The 24,345-nt window shown below is 38.2% G+C and overlaps 1 protein-coding gene across 5 annotated transcripts in view; it reads left to right on the top strand.

Annotated features, from left to right (window-relative positions):
• Nucleotides 1-24,345, top strand: part of GRIA2 (glutamate ionotropic receptor AMPA type subunit 2) — a 142,833-nt gene that overhangs the window by 106,448 nt on the left and 12,040 nt on the right. For all 5 annotated transcript variants that reach the window (XM_031463802.2, XM_031463768.2, XM_010994274.3 and 2 more), the window contains exons 7-12: nt 3,812-3,979; nt 4,243-4,347; nt 5,009-5,119; nt 6,654-6,860; nt 7,353-7,723; nt 12,238-12,436. In XM_031463802.2, coding sequence (XP_031319662.1) covers nt 3,812-3,979; nt 4,243-4,347; nt 5,009-5,119; nt 6,654-6,860; nt 7,353-7,723; nt 12,238-12,436 — 1,161 coding nt within the window. The remainder of the gene's footprint in view (nt 1-3,811; nt 3,980-4,242; nt 4,348-5,008; nt 5,120-6,653; nt 6,861-7,352; nt 7,724-12,237; nt 12,437-24,345) is intronic.

Consider the following 24,345-nt stretch of genomic DNA (forward strand, 5'->3'; position numbering starts at 1 on the left):
ACTGAAATATTTCACTGTCCAATCCAAAATGTGAACATATTTGTTTAGAAAAATAAATGAGCCACAGATGCAGAACATAAACAAGAAGGAACTCCGTTACAGAGGCTTTTGATTTCCTCTTAGCCCAGAATTGTGTCTCCATGATGGTGACTTTTAATTTAAAGTGATAATAGGCTTGAGACTTGATTAGATTTGAACATTCGAGAAAGGTTGGAAGGATTTTTCTTCTTGGCGGGCTTACGCTTTGAATCATAATGAAAACACGCTGCATTGGACTTAAATGCTTTTAGTTCATTCAACCTAGTCTTATTTTTTAATGGAGTTCACCAGCATTTATAGAGCTCTAAAACATTCAGCAGATGGCTTTATAGATTTCTCATAGTAATGTGAGCAGTCAGACTCAATGAAGATTTCGGCCTTTAACTATGATCTTTACTCTTGAACACAAATAAACTGCGGCCCTAGTTTCTGTTTCTGATTCCCTGACCTAAACTTCATCACAAGAATTAAATTGGCAACGGACTGATTGCTGTAAAGGAAAGCAATTTAATCAGTGTTTCCCCCACCCCACCCAGGAGATTAGAAACAAACACATAAGTGAGGCAGATAAATCCTGATGTAATATCTCTATTTCTTCAAGGAGCCTTTTCTTAAGTAGATATGATTTAAAACAATGCTTTTGATATTATATGATTTTTTAAATTACCTTTAAAAAAATCTACATGGATATTGTAGAATTGTTAGAAAAGAAATATCATCATGTGTTTTTCCTCCCTATTATTATTACCATTTCATTTACTTTTCTTTCATTTTTCTGTTGAAGGTATATCACCATTTTTTGTTACTCTCATTTTTTTGTTGAAAAAAATTTAGTTGTAATAATGTTTTTCTCTTATAGCTAGCATTATTGGTATTCTCACATTACCTTTATTAGTAGAACTTTTTAATGGCTGCGTAATACTTCCACAAGGCAAAAAGCATAGTTTTTAAGCATTCCTTTACTGTCAACAATTCAGATTCTTTCTAATTTTTGCATATTACCAATGACACTGAAATTAATATCTTTGTGGGAAAAGTCTCTGTATTTGAGAATATTTTCTTGGGATAGCTTCCCAGAAATTACATTTTCAATCCAGGAATATAAGTTGCCTAAATTGCATATATAATACAGTGTCTTTTGCTGATTTCTTGCATGTACAATTTGAAGGAAAAAGTTGCAGATCTGGGGAAAAAATGGCAGTGGGTTTTATTTAGAGCCATCTGGTAGAGGTATTTGCAGGAAACTCAAGTGCAACCATCCAGAGATAATCTAGATTTGTCAAGAAAGACTCATATATAGGCCTGCAATGACACTGCTTAACTGGCAGTAGCATATGAGAAGAAATTTTAGTGAGAAAATTTAGCAGTAAATGCAAATGTCTTATTACCATTAACAGTACCCAATCACTGTCATGTGGGCTCAAAATCATTTTCTCTTTTTCTTCTGTCTTCCTCCCAACTTTCCCATCAAATCTGATTCATTCATATGATAAACTTAAACTGATTCAACTAAACTGAGTCATGCAAAGATTAAGTGATAACTTCACAGTACCATTTTTAGTGTTAAAAACGTGGCATCTTAAAAAAAACTTCTGGATGTGGGGAGGGGATAATTCATACCCCATAAATTATTTTCTCATTTGCCTGATTGTAATATCTCTCATATTAAAAATAAACAAGATAGACATCTATCCACCATTGGACTGATTTATAACACTATTGTAGTATATCGCAATTATCTGTTTATGTATCTTTTCATCGAACTGAGAGACATGTAAGTGCCATAAAGATATAATCCATATCAACATCTCTGACCCCCCTTCCTTCCTTCCTCCTTTCCTATTGAGTCTCCCCAGAGTGCCCAACCCTGCCCTGAGCGCTGAGAATTCAGTGGTGACAGAGAAGTTTTCCACTTCCCTGGAGTAACTATTCTAGTGGTGAAGAAAGATGAAATAAACAAAAAATACACAGAGAAGATGTTCAGATACTGGTAGAGACTCTGAAGGAAATAAACAAGGGCACAACAAGGTGAAGGAGAGTGACCAGGAGTGGGCTGAGCAGGAGGGATACCACTGGGGAAGTCACGTTTGGGCCACAGGTGTAATTTAAAGCCATGGACTGAATGAGATCACTTAGAACAAAGAGGGTTGATGTGAAATGGAAATTCCCCTTAACAAATGGGAAAAGATGGCGGAAATTGGAAGGAGACATGGACCTAAGAAACAGTTGTTATATCTGTCTGTTTCTATCATGTATTTATCTATCTATCTATTTGTCCACCTGTCTGTCCTTCTATCCATCCCTCCATCTGTCTGTCTATCTATCTATCCATCCGTCTGTCTACCTATCATCATCTATCTATCAAATTCACACACTTACCCATTTCTTTCTTTCCTTATTTACAATACCAAATATTAGAGTCACTGAATTGCTAATAGAGAAAAAGACTTATGTGGGATATTAAGGGTATAACTGCAGGAAAAATGTCCTCAAGAAGATGAGAGGGACAGGGGCAGTGCACTGCTGGCGTGGCCGTCCCCTGGGAGGAGTATGGCCACCTCACGCATTGTCAACTCAGGAGGGAAACAGAGAGATGTGGGGCTTAGTAGATTTTGGTCAAAAGATCAGTGGGTTCTGTCTGTTGGCTTCTGTTTCCTCCGTGACAGGTAAGGTGAGGGAGGCAGCAGGAATTCAGAGAAAGAAAAGTGTGCAGAGGTGTGGGTTTTAGAGAAGATAAAAGGAAGGTATAGAATAGTCATTTTTGAGAGTGGAAGAACCAAGTTACTGAAGAAAGGATGATTATTTGGAAATATTGAGTGCCCATTTTGAATTTGTGATCAAGAAACTTAGTGTGTCACAAAATCAGTATGATATTATATTTTTGCCCAGATTCTCTGTACTTTTGTTAACAAAAGATTGAAAAATACTGAAAACAGAAATTTCCTCAGCAATCATTAAAGTTTTTATGTTAAAATGTGATTTATTATTGCTGATAGCAACATCATACTTTGATAGATGGCAGTATATACACATGCCATAATAATACTTATCCAGCCCCTGATGATGCTTAGTGAACTTTTGTAGTTTTTTTTTTTTTTTCTGTTTGGATCCCAGCTCCTAAAGCAATCCTGCTATCACACAGAGATCTGAATACTGTAAGTTTAGAACTAATATTATCATAGACTAGTGAAGTGTGAGGGGGCATAGAAATCATGAAGTTTGGTGGTTCTTCCATTTGATTTATCATAACCATCTAGAGGAGTTTAAAAACAAATAAATACTCCAAAGATCTCTGCAGATCTATGTGAGCTTCAGTAGGGTAAAATTAGAGACAGAGTCTCAAAACCAGTCAGACTTCTTTGCATGTCACCAAATGAATCTCTCATTAGACAATGGAGAAATACTGATTTGTTAATTTGATAATTTCCTGTATCAGCAGATAAGGTCATAAAATCTTGCTCTAATGAGAAACTAGTTTGAAAAAAGAAAACATAAACAAAATCATCAACACAATTACTATGAAAGGTCTCACCTGAAATGGCTGAGATGTTACCATAATTGAAAATGTTTAGAACCAAGAGGACATTCCATAGTCCCAATATTCTATATGACTCCTCTTAGATTCTTAGGTTTCTAAAGGTAGAAATTGTGTCTGAATTCTTGAACTCTGATGTGGTATTGCATGGTGGGCAACTGCAGTCTTGATTGCCAGTGCATGGTGAGTCTCTGAATTTTCTCCCATTTTTATGAACTGTGTGTGACACTTTTTCAGTATACTTCTGCTCTGACCTATGATGCCGTACAAGTGATGACTGAAGCTTTTCGCAACCTACGGAAGCAGAGGATTGAAATCTCCCGAAGAGGAAATGCTGGAGACTGTCTGGCCAACCCAGCGGTGCCCTGGGGACAAGGTGTGGAGATAGAACGGGCCCTCAAGCAGGTCAGTCACTCAGCATGATTGTAATGAAACTCAACAATGGCCACTATTTTTCCCTGCTGAATTAGTCATTCTCGTTTTTATCTCTTACGTTTTGAGCAAAGGGAACATTATTTCCTAACTATACAAAAGTCCCTTTGAAGATTGAGAAGAAACCTGTTAAGTGTCTTTTTCTTGTCTTGCACTCCAGGAGAGTCATCTGGTCAACCAGTTTGTAGCTGTTGAAGTGAATTTCTAACTGTGCTCTTTTCCCATTTCCTTACTAGGTGCAGGTTGAAGGTCTCTCAGGAAATATCAAGTTTGACCAGAATGGAAAAAGAATAAATTATACAATTAACATCATGGAGCTCAAAACAAATGGGCCCCGGAAGGTAAATCATCAGTGGTGGGAAGGCAGTTCTCTCTGTGTGAGGAGGAGGGTTAGAGAACCCATTGCCTCTTCTTCCAGAGTCCTGGAGATGTATGTTCACATAGATGGAGTTCAGCAACTTCCAGAAACATATATTTTAAAATATTTCTTTTCTAAATAAAATCTATGTATTTCTGGTAAGTGACACTGAAATTAATTTTAAAATAACTATGAACAGAAGTGTCATACTTTTTTAAAGACAAAGGTAGAAACAGAGTTTAATGAAAAGAAAAAGAACTATTGCTGAAGGGTTGTGGTTCAGAAGACTTAATGCACGTGGTGCTAATGTGCATGTAACAGTCCAATTCCATATTTTTTTTCCTTCTGTTAGGGCTAAAATGCCATTGTTTGGATTTTATTTGTGATTCTATATGACCAACTCCCCAACGCACTACCTTTGGAGAATGTGAAAAGTGATCACAAAGAGACAAGCTGTTTGTTGGTTTGATTGGTCCCTTTCTACTCCTCTTAGAGTCACAGAGACAAACAAGACACATCTCTATTTAGAAGCAGCCAAGTAATGCAGGTGTCATTTCAGATTCAGATGTGGGTTTGACAGTAATTCAGTGCTTTCCCAATTGAAAGTCATGAAGCCACGAGCCCACCCTCTGTTCCTGTTTCAGATCGGATACTGGAGCGAAGTGGACAAAATGGTTGTCACCCTCACCGAACTCCCTTCTGGAAATGACACCTCTGGGCTTGAGAATAAAACTGTTGTCGTCACTACAATCTTGGTAATTAGCGACACACACCTATGCGTCACACTAATTTTTCTTATGAAAAATATCTGTCAACTGAAATCACTGCTTATGTTTCAGGACAATAACTGACATGGTGCTGCTTTTGAATGCTTTAGTCATTCACTGCATGATGACTGTGCCCAAAAGACCATGCACAAACATGAGCTAAAGCATTCAAAATATCTGCTGTCCTCTTCAAGGTGGGACTTTAGCTTCATAGATTCGTAACCTGGTGCTCACACGGGGGAAGACCTGGGGCAAGTCTGGAGAAGTCTTCTTGGAATTTCCTCGGGTGTCTCATCTTCTCATTCCCACACAATTCTGGGTCCATTCTGCCCTTACATCTGTTACATGGTTTAGCAATGCTGTCACCTTCTCTTGCTTCATACAGAAAGCTAAACTCCTTAAAGACAGGGCTTATCTCCCTTCTTTTTAACTCCAAGTCCCAACATAGTAGTTGACACATAGCTGATGCTTTAAAAATGGCTTTCGGATGACTGAGACAGAATTGAACTGGATCGTGACCATCGAGGCTTGGGACAGGTGGAAGGTCTCTCCATGTCATGCAGGTCCTCGTGACAGGCTGTGGGTGAAATGAAACGGGGAAAGTGGGGCTCGCTGATAGTATGTGATGTTGCGACAGAACAATCTTATTTTGTTTTACCGAGCTGTGATGTAGTAAATCTGGAGAATTCGTCAACATAATAATATTGAGAAGAAAATATATGTAGTCTGACATGGGATTTGGGTAAGAACGTTGGTTGGCACTGGAATATCTTGATGCAGGCTAGACATTTGAGGATTTTGGCCTTAATCGTGCCACTGAGAGGAACCATCTCACTGAGCCTCCGCGTATCCTTAGCACCACTTTTCAGTAGAGAATGTTGGGCTGGTGTTGGGTCATTTTTTCCACACTTCCTCTTTATGGTGTTTACAGGGGAAGCTGCTCTCTAGTGCTCTGTATAGCGTAATTCTGGGATATTATATTTCGTAGAGGAGGTGAGGGCTCAAGCCTGGGAGGGTGGAATCAGCACATCACCACGGCAATGACTCTTCCGGTCTGCACGTTGCTCACCATGAACCTGATTTTCACGTGAACTTTGTCCTCAGGCTGGTAGTGACCCAGGGTTTTGGGTGGTTGCAGGTTCTCTGGGGTCTGGGTAGCCTTGTAGAAAAGAGAGTGGGTGGATCCAGAGTTGAATGTGGATGTAGAGCGGTGTGACTCCTCTCTAAGCCCTCGGGATTACAAACATGATGGTGGGACAGAGTAACAGTTTTGTGCTGTTAGTCTCTTGTTTACTTTGGTATGTCTGGGTACAAGGCATATTAGTGAGATATAATGATCGACATTTGAGAATTTTGTTAAGAAGCATTAATTTTTTCCCACTCATATTATCCACTATCTATATTCTCCAGGATCTCTGGCTAACAGGTAATAATTAAACCGGAAAATTGGAGTTGATGAGAGTGGCTGATTAACACAGCCATTTTTTTTTTTAATCAACTGAAGCACCTTCTTTCCATATAGGAATCTCCATATGTTATGATGAAGAAGAATCACGAAATGCTTGAAGGCAATGAACGCTACGAGGGATACTGTGTTGACTTGGCTGCAGAAATTGCCAAACACTGTGGGTTCAAGTACAAGTTGACGATTGTCGGGGATGGCAAGTATGGGGCCAGGGATGCAGACACGAAAATTTGGAATGGGATGGTTGGAGAGCTTGTCTATGGGGTAAGTACCACTCTTCTCAAGGATAAAGTCATTCAGTGTGAACTCTTGTTGACAGAATGCTTGCCTCCCCTGAAAAGTCCCGCTACTGAGGTAGTTGGTTTCCTACACTACTCTAGGAAGAGTGTCTTGTTTCCTTGTGACATTTGAAGATGCAGGATGAAGTCAGAAGCAAATGTGCAGTTGGCAACAGGCATTTTACTGTCTGGAAGCCTAGGGGCCATATTCATTGTTCCAAGACCGCAAAGGCACAGATGCAGACAGTTTTTATAATTGAGGCAGAAGGGTGTGCTCTGTATTTATAAAAAGGAGGGATATTTGGCGGGGGGCGGGGAATGGCTCTTTTTTGGTTTGTCTTTTACTGAGATTCTGCCAAGGAAATAATTATTTCCGTTTCCCCGACTTCCTTTCCTTCTCTCCCATCCCGAGATGTAACCACAATTCCTTTCTGACCACGACTCCGGGCGCTACTCCTCTCCTTTGTTTCCCTTGCAGAAAGCTGACATTGCAATTGCTCCATTAACCATTACCCTCGTGAGAGAAGAGGTGATTGACTTCTCCAAGCCCTTTATGAGCCTCGGGATATCGATCATGATCAAGAAGCCACAGAAGTCCAAGCCAGGAGTGTTTTCATTCCTTGATCCTTTAGCCTATGAGATCTGGATGTGCATTGTTTTTGCCTACATTGGGGTCAGTGTGGTTTTATTCCTGGTCAGCAGATTTAGCCCCTACGAGTGGCACACTGAGGAGTTTGAAGATGGACGAGAAACCCAAAGTAGTGAATCAACTAATGAATTTGGGATCTTTAATAGTCTCTGGTTTTCCTTGGGTGCCTTTATGCAGCAAGGATGCGATATTTCGCCAAGGTTGGTTACTTACCTGCTTCAACTTTGTGCATTTTAGGTCTCGAGTGGCTATCCATGGTGTTTATGAATTCACCCTCAAGAAGTTGGCAGCTGCCGACTACCTGTCCAAGCAGCGCAAGACTCTTAAGGACAGGCTCTTACCGTCGGCGTAAGCCTGTGAAATATTTGAGCAACGTTCTTCGAATGTTGAGCTTATATTTCCCTGGTGAAATTATACACACCGTGGAGAGGCTATAAAATGCATAAGGTTCCTCTCATTCCACGCCTTCTTGGAGGGGTACCGTGTTTTTGCTGCATATTCTCATTTTACAGTCATCTGTGTGTCGATCCACAGACCTGTATATGGGAAAATGGGCAACAGGACTGATTAACTCCAAAAGCCACAAAACCTCATTTGCACACTTCCCATCCCTTTTATTTTTCTGCTACTAGCTCACGGAAATGATATTTATAAAATTTGGTTTTTCTTTAAAGGTTAAGTTGTTGGATTAAAAAGGCTCTACGGTAACGTATTTTCCAAGTGTCTCGAAATACATAGTTGGGTGATAACGATGGCTGATTCATTACGGAAAGTTGTGCCACGTTGAAGAGTCATACACACAGGATGGAATAAATTTACACACCTCTCATCTCATTATGACATTTTAATTCCTGCTCTAGAATGCCTAAGCATAATGAATAATGAATATAGCACAGAAGACATATTACCTTTGTTCACGTTGCATACATGAATAAGAAAGAGAGCCTAAAAAAAAAAAAAAAGGAACGATAGCCTCATCTGGTTCTTCAGAGGAATAAATCAGACTTCTTCTGATGCGACTGTTTTCACATTTAAAGCCTAAATGATTATCGATCTACTGGCACATTTTCATTTGGGCTCAGTTACCCTCCTTTGATTCTATGGAACATTTTAATAACTAGCAAAGGCAGTGATTTTTTAAAGTACAATTTCATTATATTGTTAGCTTTTGAGCACTTTGAGGATAAAAACTAATTCATTTCAGAAAACTCTATGTGAAGCTCTCAAGTTTGTATCTTTTAGCAATCTTCTTTCTATACTCTACCCAGTGAGTTAAAGGAAATATATCATGTGTGCAGAAATTATCAATAACTTCACAGAAAGCAGGGCACATTTTTAAGAATTATCTGGATCCAAACAATCTTAATTCCATCAAATTCCTTGTGTCTTCTCTATGGAACTGCACTGAATTAGAACTACACCAGCGGCATTTGCATGGCATATATACACGTAGAAATATGATTTTAATATATAATAATAATTATATATAATATATAATTACGATGACTTCTGACAAACTATATAAGACTCATAGCTTCATTTCTATATTTAGCTTATCTGACTTAAGTTAAAGAAAGAAAGAGAAGTTTCTAATCAGGAAGGAGGAGAATACTAACCAGATTGGAATCTCAGAGAACATTCTGGTTCATAAATAATAATGAAATGATTCATCTTTGGTAAGAAGTATACTGTTGCCCAAGTCCTGAAATGTAAGGCAGTTACCCTAGGGTTGCACACGCTGTGCTCTGCCTTTTGAATAAGGAGGGGCAATGCATGAGGCTTCATTATGCAGTAGGACATACTGACCTGGGTTCCCACCCATGGACCCTCATGTATCACGGCTCTGAAGGTCGATTTGGTGTCCAGTGCTTGTAAGGAGCAGAAGGCATATTTACCCATAGGGGCTGGAGCACAAGGCACATTTAACCATCTGTGTTATCCCAGGGTCCACCATGACATATTGACATGCTAATTTTCAACACGCCTGCTTCCTAAACTGTGACCTTTTCCTGCGCTTCTAATTTCATTCCTGCATCATGACTCACTCATCAATTCCAAGTGTATTACTTTTTTATTCCCTGGTAAGATAAATCAGTTTTTGAAAGTATATTTTTCCTCATTATCAATTGGGTTTTTGGGCAAAAATTCACTTTATTAAAAATCTTCAGCTGAAATGTCTTTCACTGTATCGTATATGTGCATTTAAAAGTTGAATCACTACATAACAGTGGCAAATTTAGGGATTTTTTAAATGGACTAAACTATCACTATTTTTTTATAATGCAATGATGTTAATTCTAGTTTATGAAAGAGTAAAGCAGCTTAATATCTAAAAAAATTATTGATATAATGCATGAATTACACAGATCCCTTTAGAGATGCTCTTTAAGTATTTTAAAAGATATTTATCATCTTTTTCCAAGTAAAATATGATATGGAACTACATTATTAATATGAATAGGACACATTTAAATTTTAACCTAGAATGACTTATTGAACTGAGCAGGTCATTGCCTGAAATTAAGTCTGGACTTCGTTACCTACAGTTTTGTGAAGACTAGAACCACAGAGATGATGAGAACAGAACGTTGTAAACTTGACCTATTGTCCTGCTTGCTTCTGTTTTCCCCCAATATCTTTAAAATATTCAAATGATTAAAAAATGACATTCTTAAAATTATTTAATAGTGACTAAAAAGAAATGGTAGAATATGTGCATTTATTTGCTCCTTTACTGCAGATACTGAGAGATAGAAGTTTTGTTTTAATTAGAGAAACCATTCTTGCCTGTCACCGTAAAAAATAAAATTGAATTTGCTTCTCTGCATAAAATTTCTCAGGAACTCTTTCAGAATCATTAATTGATACTTGGAGAACTCTTACAAGTAAATAATAAATCACTCAAGAATCTTCTGTTTTAAATGATGCACACGTCCAATAAACTTTTTAATTTATCTTCCACACCTTAAATAAATTGGCATATTTAGTCTCATTAAATTTGTTGTAAGCACTGGAAAAGAGAATGACTGATGACTTTAGTGTTTATTTTACAACAGGGACATAATGATTTATTAAAATGATTCTGAAATACATTGCAAGTAAACATGCACTATATAGTGTCAAAAGCAATTAACAAGCGATCAGTTTAGTTTTAAGGAACTCGAGCGGTCAGGTGCCAGATCTGCCCTCTTGAATACAGGGTACCTGTCATACAATTTTTCCTTCCGTGACTGTGGAATAAATAGTGAACATCTGGAGAGTGGCTGGGCCTCCTTAGGGGTGTTCCAAATTTAGATAGTATTTAATGTCCTTTTCAGAATCCAAGTGAGAAATGTTTAATGTTTTCCATTCTATCATATTTAATTCTTTGCATCTCTTAGAGACCATGGTAAAGGCTCTTAATTATATTATTTTTGTTTACCATAGTTTACATTCTCCTTTTTCTTTTATTTTAGGAACAGATGTTTTCATCTAAAAAAGCTTTACTTTTAGCTTCACTCCTGTTTCTTGACTTCTTCAGTAGTTTCTTCTACAAATATTACCTAATGATTTGATGTAGTAACTATGATTTGTCAAAAAGTCGCATTTCTGATTATTAATTGCCAGATTAATTTAGGCTGTAAATTGCCACATTGTCGTGATTTAAATTTTTAGAAGTGTTACCTCTTCAGGGTAGGAAGTTTAATTGGTAGATACGACAGAGTTATTAACAAAAAAGAAAAAATTTTTATATTGGTTTGTTAATATTACTCAAATGCTTTTATATGTAGAACCCCACCAAATCTTTTCAAATAGTACAGTACATATCTCTTTCTGTATCTACATGCTTCTATTTACCTACCTAGGGTTTAAAATAAGTTATTGGGAATCTATAAAGCTTTTGAAAAGTGTTTTATGTAAGAATTTACGGTCACGGAAATACTGTTATTTTCATTCCCTTTCAAACTAGGAATTTATGTCTTGGGAAACTTTTAAATGTCTGATTTGTTTTCCTGGAGTTTTATTTTATTTATTTATTTTTTCTTAAGCAGGAACCATAAAGGAACAGGGTCATAGCATTCCTGCCCTGAAGCATCAGATTTCTATTCATTAAGAATTATATTTTGTGTCATACCTTTGTTTGTAGTATCAACTTTTTCGCATTTCTATCCTGTCCTAGATCTAAAACCTATGTTTTTGTACACACAAAAACTTAATGAAATTTTGGACCTTTCTGAGGCTTTTGGAACTTCCTTGAATTAAAAGGAGAGTTTCATCAGAGTTTAAAACTGTTTCTCAATGATGCCTACTCTTTTATTTTTAATATTTGACTTTGTCAATATCGTTCTGAGTTATGCTGTTGAACTTAGATCCTCTTGTTCATATCTGCTTACGTCATGAGTGGATAAAGTAGTATGAGCTTGGGTAGATTATTTGCACATTTCTTGAAATTGCTTGTTCCAAGATTTCCTACCGTAAACTATTTGGCCGTTCTACCTGTGAAAGCATCTCAGGGATCTGAAGTTCTGCCGTTGGGTAGCCCATCAGATCTAGCGAATCAGTGGTTCCTTGCTCAGGACACTTGCTAATTTCAAGTCTCATTAACTAGCAGATACATTGCGAGGTATGACGTTAACTATTCCTGTGTAAGTCAATGTCTGCATAATGCTGCTAACGTGTTGTCTTATCAGGTCATTGATTTCCCTTTACGAATCCATTTCGTGCTTGTTGTCAGATCCCTCTCTGGGCGCATTGTTGGAGGTGTGTGGTGGTTCTTTACCCTGATCATAATCTCCTCCTACACGGCTAACTTAGCTGCCTTCCTGACCGTAGAGAGGATGGTGTCTCCCATCGAGAGTGCGGAAGACCTCTCTAAGCAAACGGAAATTGCTTATGGAACCTTAGACTCCGGCTCCACTAAAGAATTTTTCAGGGTAAGAGATTCCGCTTCGTCACTTCTGACTTTATTCTTACTGAACCTGTTCAATTTTGTGTCCCCTTGCCCCTCCCGGGGTCTCTACAAAGGTGCTCTGCAATAGTAACTTCCATCTCTGTCTCTAACTCTGTTTCTGCTCTTAACCTGGTCTCTACCCTCTCCCTCCCCACCCCCATCTCTCCCTCCCACTGTTTACTGATTCCCGACTGCTTAGGAGGAAAGACACTATGTTTTATAAAACTTGATTGTCCTTTGGGAACAAAATGGAAGCAATGTATAGTTAAATTTAGATGATTATTTTTGAAAGAAAAGCGTGTTGTAGTTCGTTTTTTGTTAAATAAGTCTGACTGCCATCTTTCAGGCATAATTTCCAGTTGAAAACGCACTTTCAAATAAGTTATGTGAATCTTGTGTCAGGTTATGTTCATATGTGGAAATTCTGAATTTCCTGTCAAACCCTCCAAGAAAAGGCTAACAAAAGCCTTCGACTTTCTAACTTTTTAAAGTGCATAGCATGATTATAGTGGGTCTATAAAAAGTATTTTAATTTTTAAAACAATTGTGGGCTTAAGGTCTCTGTTTATAGGAACCAGCCTAGTCAACTGATATTGATAAAATTTTCTTTTGTTATACTATTATCTCTGTATAAAGGCTCATTCTTTTAAAATGTTTAAATATAGCAGATAAACTTTGGTATTAAGCCACATACATGGTCTACGATTCTCTCTGAACGTATCTGGGTTTGTTGGTGTGAGATCCAAGCCAGTTTATTCCAGAATTAGGATTAGTATGGCAACTTCCGGTTGATGTGGTAGATTGTAATTTCTCATACTGCACTGCCCTGGTCTCTTTTCCAAAGGGCTTCAGTGGTGCTCCAGCTACGGTAGGAGAAAAAGTGGGGTTGTCAGACCGCTGACAACAGGTGACAACTGGGTACATGTGGGGAGGGAGGGCTCCGTGCCTTCATCAAGCACCGCGGTGGTAGCAGAGAGTGTGGTCAGTCTGTCAGCAGCTGCTTTGATTTTAACGCTACGAATGAATGTTGTAATACAGATTTGCTCCTAGTGAGAATTGGCTCCTACTTCCGGACATATGATGTAATACGCACATAATTAAAAACAGAAGAGACAAAAGAAAACGCGATAGAATATTGCATGATTCTCCGTGAGAAGTGTAATTTAGAACGTGCTAAGGTGATTTGCATCCCAATAGGGCTTGCTTTTATTTCGTTTATATATTTTATTCATTTTCCTCCGTCTTGAAGTCAGTGAGATCAATGAACGAGGCAGGAACTTACGATAGCCTGGCTTTCTTAGTGCTGCTTATACGGATGAAAATCTTCTTAACTGTTTCCAGACACTGTCTGCTGAGAGGTACTGTCATCAGCTTGTTTGGACAGCAGTGGTACCAACTATTCTCGACAACGACACCTTCAGGACCCCAGAGCTTGTCAGTAGACGTAACTCAATCATAGACAGGTGCCTTCATCACCACGATGCTGAGAGTCCACGTTCGTAATACTCCAGTTTCCCGGTAGACAAAATGGGAAGCTTGGATGATTCTGAGCAAAGGATGCTGCTCCTTCTGTTTCAGCTCACAAGCCCCCCTACCACGTTTCCCATATGCGGTACACACACGCACGCACGCACGCACGCACGTGTGCGCTAATGCAGCTGGGGTGGCCATCTGCCAGTTGCCTGTATACGATGGTGGAGCTTACCTTCCCTAGAGTAATGGAGAAGTGCTGTTGAGCATTTGGGTAAGCCGGTGACTTTTATTCGTGTAGCTTCCCTAAGAAGTGTCCTATGCATCATCTCTTTGAATGCCACAACATTTCTGCCAGGTGGTCGGGGTGACTGCGTGGGGTGCATTATTAAACTGAAGCTGGGACAAGCGCGGAGATTTGACCACATTCTAGCCGATAATTAGTGTGCCAGGGGCTTTCACTCCTAAAGGGGTCTTTCCATACCCTGGTTTTCCTTGCAGAGAAAAGTCTCTGGATTTATGTCGCTGCTCTCCTGCTCTGTTTAGCTCACATCCACCTCTGCTTATGTAACGTTGGAGAATTACAATGGTGGAAATGCAGGCAGGGCTTCAGAGTTCCTCCCAATATACGTTCAAAAAGGAACGTTGCTGGACCAGCGTTGGCCGGTCTCAGTGCATACAGTTCTGTTGCCAGCTCCTCCTTGTGTAGAGAAGGAAGGGTGTGGACTCAAAGCGGTTGAAAAACCACACTATTCATCCTGTTCATACCAATAAAGAGAAGCAAAAAGAAAACAGAACAGCACACACCACCAAAGTGCATAGGAGCTTGTCACATTAATTCCTCCATTAACACGTGGCCTGGCTGTGATTTGGGAAAGTATGCATGCAAAAGGTATGTTTCTTAAAAAGCTGGATTAAATAAAAAGGTGTTGCTAAGTCATGTGTGATTCTGAATAGTTTTGCTAACTATTAAGTAGTTTGACCATCGTGGTACTAGCAAGGGAGGTCTTAATCTGGCTTCTGACTCTCACGAATATGCCCAAGGATGCCCTGGCTTTGCAACCATACTCATCACATCTCATACCTTCATGCAGAGAGTCTATGGCTTTGGTATATGGAGACTGAACAACAGATTCCCTTTTGCAAAAAGAAAAATAATTTCTCCTCACAGAGTGTTACTTAAAGTGTATTGAATAAGAGGAGGCTAATTCATAGACATCATAAAGGCAAAATAAAACTTTTACTCCTGTAGCTTCCCAAAGCAGTGTCTTCTGCATCATCTCTTTGAACCCCATGGCATTTCTCCCCTGACATTTTCCCCTTGAAATCCTAGGTGACTGCTGTCTGTCTCTTAGCTGTTGTCTGGTTGAATTTCTAAGCCGTTGGTAGCAAGGAAGTTTTCATTGCTTCTGTTCCTAGAATGAACATCCCCTCGAATCTTGGGTCGTCATCTCCGTCAGCTGCTCTTTGACTTCAGGTGTGTTTGGGGTGGATTCAGGACAGGGTGAAAGCTGGGAGACTGACTGTTGCGGTGCTCAGGCTGTCAGGAAGGCGATGCAGATGGAGGAGGCTGGACCCAGACTAGAGACACGCACTGCGCCTTCTGTTCTCCGGCTGTTCTGTTACACTGACATCCAAGACAGCTGATGACACGTGGAAGAAAAAACTTCCACCGGTTGCTAATATTTAAAGTTCTAACCATTAGCTTTTGTGTCCTAATAGGGCTTTATTTGGCTTTATTGATCGCTTTTTCTTTCTTAGGCTGCTTATAAAGACACGTTTTATTATTTTTACTATTTTAAACTTTCTGCTCTCACAGTGTTTATCACGTCACCTTTCTGGTTTTGTCACAGCAAGAGCTTTAGACTTAGACATTGGAGAAACTGATTTGAGAAGTTAGGTCCTTGTTTAAATTTTAAGGATATATAGCTAGCTGAAAGACGAAAAATAATGTGTTTAAGACATTTGCAGATTTAAGGGCCAGTTTAAAACAGAATTCAGAGTCCTGAACGCCTAGTCTTTTGTCTCAGTGTTAGCTATTGTTTCCTAAAGATGTATCTTTGTTGGGATGAAAGCATCTTGTATCAAATTATATGAGATTATAAGATGAATATTTAAGCTAATTTATAGGGATATGGTTTGTCCCCAGGTGATGACAGTTACTCAATTTCAATCAAAAGCGTTTTCAGATTTCAGGTACATAATTTAATAATAAGCTGGGCTCTATTAATATTGCTTTAGTGAAGTCACTGGGAGTGCATTAGTTTTAGAACTCCAGTTTAAGCTGTAAATTTTCTAACTTAAAAATCTTACGCTCCTTCAGTGATAATCAGGGAAACAAGTATGAATGAGATATTCACTTTGTTCTGCTGGAAAGAGGGAGAGGAGATGGAGGGCAGTCTCGGCACCACCGAGCGGTGTGGGAAATAGATCCTGCATCTTCACGTCCCAGTTTTCTGCTCACGGAACCACGTGCATCCGTGCACGGAGCGGCTGATGAAGTCTGACTCACTTGAGAACGATCTTCCCTAATGATAGCACCACTGTAACATACCTACAATTAAGAAAGAATGAGGCTTTCAATGATAAACTGCTATTTTTAGGCCTTCACATTTTGATAATTTCTTCTCTCAATAAAAGAGGACAGATCTCAGATTAGATGAGTCTAAGTAGGTGGTTTTGTAGGAACAATGTGCATTATATTCCCATAGAAAGCTGGGTGTAGGGGATGGACAATGGCTTTCTAAATAAACCTCTCATTGGCATGTCAATCCATGGAACAAAGTGATTAACTTGCAGAAAGGAAGTACTTCTTCCTGCCTATCCTGAATGCCCTGCATTGCAATCTGTTTCTTTCCTCTGGATCTCTCTGGGAGGGTGAGGGACAGAGTGTGCCTCTAGTAAGTGATCTGCTTTAATTATGCTGGCCTTAGAAGGCGTAGATTCTGAAATATTGTCAAAATAAAGTTACTTCCCTTCTTATTTTGAGGGAGGAAGGAGAGGAGGTAATTAGATTTTTTTAACCAAGCTACTGGGGATTGAGCCCAGGACCTCGTGCAGGCTAAGCACGCACTCTACCACTGAGCTATATCCTCCCACCACCTTACTTAATTTCTTTTTACCTTGATGGTATCAGTGATGAAACAGACTGAGTTTTCAGAGGAGCTTCAAGACCGTCCGCAGGCAGTAACTCCAACCTGGATGGGGGTGGCTGGGTGTTCAGGAATAGTTTTAGAAGTACGGTGTGTTTTTCAGAATTATTTGCAAGTTTGTCTTAGCAAGAATAAAATCTTATTTAGCAGAAGGGGGATATGTGTTAAGCAAAGTGATGCAGCTGTGCAGCCAAATTATTATTTTATTTATTTAATTTATTTTTTTTCTGCGAGCACTGGGGATTGAGTCCAGGACCTCATGCATGCTAAGCATGCACTCTACCCCTGAGCTATAACTCCCTCCCACCATTCCCCTTCTTACTTAATACAGTTAATTATTCCATTCTCAGAAGATCAGTTTAGTCTGACAATAATCCATAGAAGTACACTGTTGTTACCCAGCATTGCAGACTTCTCACAGAGTTTGCAAATAGTATAAATGATAGATAAATACATAAAATTAATGCTGATGTTAATACCTGAGTGAAAGGACTGGTTCGAAATTTTCCTTTACTATGTAATAATCCTGAGTATGAGAGAATTACAGTAGTTTTAGATTATCCTTTAAACGCAGAAACCTTTTTTAACCCCTCCTGTAGCGTAATATACACTTATTAATGTTTACATATAAAAGATAGATTGAAATATATTTACAACTAAAAATGTTTGAGTCATTATAACAGCATCCTTATAGGACTATGTTAAATGTCATTTCATTAAGGTTACATTTTGTTCTCCTACTGCTTGTGTTTAGCAATAATATAGCATGATTTCTTTGTTGTTGTTGTTTTTGGGGGGGCAAAGGTAATGAAGTATTTATTTATTTGTAAGGGAGGTACTGGGGATTGAACCTAGGGCCTCGTGCATGCTAAGCATGTGCTCTACCACCGAGCTACACCTTCCTCCTATTTCTCTATTGGTATTTTTGTTGAACAGATTTCACTAATTTATGGTCGTTCTCCATACTTATTTCATTGTTTCTGGTATAGCTAAAGGTTTCTCTGCTGTGGTTTCCTCAATATCACCTATTTCTCTGTGGGTGGAGGTATGTATATATACTTCTAGCTTTGTGTAGTTTGAATATATATGTGTATATATTTCTAGCTATGTATATGTGAACATATATACATTCACATATTATATCTTACAAATTGTTTTGGAGATGAAGGGGATATAGCCATATGTATGTTACTAAATCAAAACAGACCTTTACAGATTTTTCACTCATGCTTAACTATTTAAATAGTTTCTAAAATACTCAGTACTAAATAAATGCTGAATGTGAATAAATTAGCAATAATAAGCACTTACACGTATATGTGGTAAGTCACTCATGGCATGGTTAGTCATATTATTGTAGATTTTTATTCCCTAGTGCTTTTTATGGAGGGGAACTTGATTAGTCATAAGTATCTGCATAGTTGACAACCCCGCACTCTCAATACTTCTCTAGATAATCCAGGACAAGTTGAAATCATTTCCTCTCCAGTTGGCAGTGTTCTTTCTCTGACATTTTAAATGTTCTCACCATTCCACCAAACATCCGAGGAGAGTATCGAATTCTTAAAGACTTAAGGGATACTTGTAGCCCAAGCTGCCGGGGGACAGCCGGTGTTCTATCATTTCCGTTTAAAATGGCTGGTTTAACAGTGTTGGAAAGGTCAGTATTTCCTTTAAAATGTGGTGTTCAGTTTAAAGACCCTGCAGTTCATTAAATAGCTCCCAAATTCAGAAATAAATGTATGCAAGACCATACCGAATGGTGTTTTCTGCAATCAAAGTGTTAAGGAAGGGAAAAGAAAAGGGTATTTCTACTTGCTGAATTATGACTATTGGGCAAAATGATAGCTTCTCCCAGGGTAACTGTGTTGTTTTGGTCACTGTCCTCTTTCCATGGCGATGGTCCGCAAGTGTCAGTGTGAGCTCCATCAGATTGTTTCACTTAGAGACCACCTTTGTGACTCAAAGGGGAGATAAGAGCTCACATTCTCCATTAGATGAGTAATGAAACTCTAATCAAATTGCAAGAGGCTTTCTATTATTGTCGATACTAAAGAGAAAATGTTCTTTTCACACAACCATCAGATGGTGAGGACAATCATTCCAGCAGAAAAGGCTCAAACAATAGAGAAAATTTGAGATTAGTCTCTCACATTGAAATGCTTATAAAATTCCTGCTTAGATGCCTAGAAGATAAATCTCAGTATTAAACCTGTCCAAGTACTTTAGATGACTTAGTGTCCAGTTCACTTACTTACGTGTTTAAATAAAAGAATCATCATGCCTGTCTCTACTGGATGTTTTGCATTAGTTGCCATGGTAATAAATGCAGTCCAAGACTTCTGCAGACAAGAAAAATAGAATTCTGCAAACACTTAGATATACTGGAATCAAAATCTGAACTAAGTATAAATATTGTTGATAAAATTTTGAGAATCCTTTAATTTGAATTTGATATTTGAAGGAAAACTCCATGCTAAATTAATACACACTTCACATTTCCAGCATATACTTTTGTTCCAGATCATATGGAGTTATTATCAAAAACAAGTTGCCAGTGAAGGTGGCTAACTTATTTTCAAAGAGAAATGAGATTTTTAGAAATAACATAGCAATTGGGAAAATCAAGCAGTGTAAGACATCATCAAGGTGCTCAAAAGTGTTATTTAAGAGTACATTTAAAGAAACAAAGAGTGAAGGGGGTGATGGCAGAAGATGCTGGACCAGGGAGACCCAGACCCTCCTTTCCCCAAGAGATGCTAACTCAACAGCAGTGCATTGACCAAGTCTTTTGGTGAGAAACCAGTTAAGGGGCTCCTTCAAGCCACATGAGTGTGAAACCAGCCACATCAAACCCTGTAGGAAAATTCATGGCCTCACTGGCCATTGTGGCTCCCCTGGTGCAGCACACCACCATTGGGAGGTAACACTGAGTTTTGGCTTGTCCCCGGGAAGAGAAAGAGAAGACTTGACTGTGTTTTCACGTTCTGACTTTTCAGAGGAACTGGTTTCTGTCTTGCCTGAATCTAGGTACTAAAAAAGGCTTCAGGTTGGAGACCACTGAGAATAAAGGTGAAGGTTTGGACTAGCACACATTCACCACAGGCCTTCCCCTCCAGCTCAGTGTGGAAAAGTGGGGGGAAATGCCCAACTCCCACCTTCCCTTTAGGAAGATGGGGACAAGTGGCCTTATTGCTTTGGGTTTTGAGGGGCTGGTTTCTGTCTGGTCCTGTCCCAGAGCCCTGATGGAACGTGGCACATGTTGGATGCCTAGGGCTGCTGAGAGCAGGAGTTGATGATTTGCTGCTTCTTTAGAAACCTGTGGTCCAGCAGACAGAGGTCAGTACAGCTTGGTGGCCACTCTCCTGGGGGAGGAAGAAAAGAGCGGTGTGTGCATGCAATATTCTGGCCCTTTATGGGGTACCTCAGGGACTGGACTCTGTCCTCCCCAGCTCTACAAGCCTGGGGGCTGCTGAGAATGGAAGAGAGCTGCGTAGTTTATGCCAGCTCCAGAACCCACATCACCGCAGACAGACACCAAAGGGAGCAAGAGATCATTAGCTCCTGGGAAAAGATACTGGAAAGGGCCTTTAACTGGGAATTTACACACACCACTCCAAAAAAGATGTATCCACAGAAAATGTTTGAGAGGCTTTTAGAATATTAAACTAGGCTGACTGGGGAAGGTCTTTCCTTATATGAAGCCACTTCATAAAGACTGGGAGGGGTGGCTGTGTTTAAAAATGCTCAGACCCTAACCCACATTTATAAGGCACATGAAGAAAACAAAACAAAAAACAAACAAAAAGTGGCCTAAAGGAAAAAAAAAAAATCTCCAGAAACCAAACTAAAAAAGTGGAGGTACATGGATTACCTGACAGAGAACCCCAAATAACTGTTACAAAAATGTTCAAAGAGCTCAGCCAAGTGATGCATGAACAAATGAGAATATTAACAAAGAGAGAGAAAGGTAAAAAAGAGCCAAACAAATTTTAAAAATCAAGAATACAATGACTAATTTAAAAAAATCACTAGAGGGACTCAACATCAGATCTGATCAAGGAGAAGAAAGGATCAGCAAACTTAACACAAATATTTTGAAAGTATCCAGAGGACCAATAAGAAAAAAAAAAAAAAGAATGAAAAAAGGGGCTAAAAGGATACTGTCAAGAGGACCAACATGACCATACACATTATGGGGGTTCCAGAAGGAGGAGAGAGAGAGAGAGAGCGATAGGAACAGAAAGCTTAAATAAGCTTAATGGTCAAAATTTTTCCCAATTTGGATGGGGCAAGGGGAATGGACATTCAGATTTACAAAACACAAAGAATCTTAAATAGGAGAAACTCAAAGAAGTGTACACTAAGAAGCATTATAATCAAATTGTCAGATGTCAAAGACAGAATTTTGAAAGTAGCAAGAGAAATGTGCCTTGTCACATACACGTGGGCACCCAGAAGCCTTCTCAGCCAAAACCGTGTAGGTCAGAGGGAGTGAGAGGATGTAGTCAAAGAGCTGAAAGGAAAAAAGGACTGCCAGCCAACCAAGAATAATGTATCTGGCAAAACTCTCCCTCATATATTAAGGAGAAATAAAGACCGTCCCAGGTAAACAAAAGCTGAGGTCATCAACACTACAGCTGCCTTGCAAGAAATGGCAAAATGGTAAAGGAAGCCCTTTATGTAGAATAGAGGTTTTGTAAGCATATGAAATTAACTTGCTATAACCTTTATAACCTTAAAACAGACTTTTGTTAACTATAGGCTATTTTATGCAAGTTCCATGGTAACCACAAAGAAAACACCTATAGCAGTTACACAAAAGAAAATGAGAAAGTAATCAAAGCGTTATCACTACAAAAAATAAATCAATGAAATACAAAGGAAGACAGCAATAGAGGGAAACAGGAACAAAAAAACTACTACCAGACGGACAGAAAACAGTTAACAAAATGGTAATGTCAGTAAACTGCCTGTCAGTAGTTATTTTAAATGTAAATGAATTGAACAGCCCAGTCAAAACATATAGAGTGGCTGAACATAATACTCAGTGGTGAAAAGCTAGAAGCCTTCCTGCTAAACTCAAGAACAAGACAAGAATGCCCACTTTCCCTATTTCCATTCAACATAGTATTGGAAGTTCCAGCCACAGCGATCAGACAAGAAGAAGAAATAAAAGACATCCAAATTAGAAGAAGTAAAACTCACTGTTTGCAGACTCCAAGAAGAGAACATAGGCAAACATTTTCGGACATAAATTATAGCAGTATTTTCTTAGATCTATCTCCCAAGGCAAAAGAAATAAAAGCAAAAAATAAACAAAAGGGACCTAATCAAACCTAAAAGCTTTTGCATAGCAAAGGAAACCATAAACAAAATGAAAAGATAACCTATGGAATGAGAGAAAATATTTGCAAATGATGTTGCTGACAAGAGATTAATATCCAAAATATGCAAATAACTCATGCAACTCAGTATGAAAAAATAAGTGATTTTTAAGGTCCATTCTAGTGCTAATCCTTTGAAAACTTTAAGCTTTTAAGAATTTTTTTTAGTTATATTCTTCCATAGATTCCAATTTCAATTTTTAAGAAGCTGAGAAATTGCTAGAAATATAGTTTAATGTGTATCTTTTTAATATAATTAGAGCATTTGTTTTATTTAAAATGAGAGATTAATCATATAGAAAAATCCTCATAAAATCAAACAAATCAAAGAACACCTCTGTGTAATACTTTATTAACTGTAATCATTTAAAAATAGCTAATCATTGCATTTTAATAAAAAAGAGACAAACATACTGTGAGACTTCATATATAATGTTCATAATTATTTCATACAGCTGATGATAGGAACCATTGTCTTATTCATGACTTCATGGTACTGACAACCTGAATATAATTTTTCTTCTATTTTGAATCCAAGAAGTTATAGTGTTAAACATCAAATTTTAATAAAACTAGGTGAGCAAAGGAATGCCTAATAAAATACTTGTACTGACTTCATTCAAGTGTTTCCTATAATTTTTTTATATGAAATAAATGGTATCGGTTTTGATTGTATAAAGGAAAAATCAATATTTGTTTTCACGTCCTTTTTCATCAGAAATTAACACATTATAAACTGACTATATTTCAGTGAAGAAAAATAATAAAAACTTTTAAAAATAAAAACATTAAAATATATAGGAGTAAAAACATGTTTTTTAGCTAAATGATGAGATGAGTATGAAGTATGAAGTTGATAGAATTAAATTCTGAAAGTATTTATTGGTACGGCACAACGTCTCAATTTACCCTTCCCATTTGCTGTGGAGGACCATTTCTGTAGCTGCAGGGTTTTTTCCATCAGGGAAAATAATGAGGGTCTTCTTAAATTTAAAGAAAAACTTAAATAGTCTTTTACTTTCATCCATATGATGAGATAAACTTTTATTAGCAAAACTGATTTAAAAAGACTCAGAGAGGTCTAGGGATTTTATCACACATACTAATTACACATGAAATATTGAACACTTTCAAGATTTTCTGCATTTTTTTCCTTTCATTTTTTGTGTGGTTATTGTTGTTGACAAGTGAAGTGAAAAAGTAGCATCAAAACTATGAAATAAGAGCCAAGTTTCAAAGAATTTTTGTGTTCTTTTTCATTGGATTGTTTTTATTTATGTGTTGCAACATGGTCTCAGCTTATACCTTCAAAAATGAATTTACATAATGGAACATCAAGACAATGTTTTCTTGGCGTGTATGGGACACGTCTTGACTTGTGTGGGACTACCACCTACTGAAGTCTCATGTTAGTGTTAGCAGTTAAAGACTCTGAAATGAGGACAAGATGAATTTATGCCTTAAGTATTTTACTCTTTTGTAAGTAACCTAAATCAAATACTATTTAAGGATGTTGAAGACATAAATAATGTTCTACTTCGAACTTTTCATTACTGGAAGTGTTTTATCTTGGGGAAATCGCATTACACAAAACCCGTTCCGGTACTGGACAAATGTGGAAACAGATTTAGCTTTTATATTTGCCAGCATAATGTATTCTTCAGGTTTTTAACTATACCAGTCAGAGGAGTACCTGTGCCATTTCCTGTAGAGCTAGGATCTCCGTCTGGACCTTTAACATCTCTTTCCAATGATCAAAGAATGTCGCTCTACAATTTATACCCCCAGTAATGTCTTAGCCTTTCCATCTGCACAGGCTGCTTCTCCCAGCCTTCAATCCATGCTTAGATGTGCCGAAATTCTGCAAAGTCCTTCTTGGGACC

Source organism: Camelus dromedarius, chromosome 1, assembly GCF_036321535.1.
Source record: "Camelus dromedarius isolate mCamDro1 chromosome 1, mCamDro1.pat, whole genome shotgun sequence".
In the NCBI taxonomy this organism is placed as follows: Eukaryota; Metazoa; Chordata; class Mammalia; order Artiodactyla; family Camelidae; genus Camelus; species Camelus dromedarius.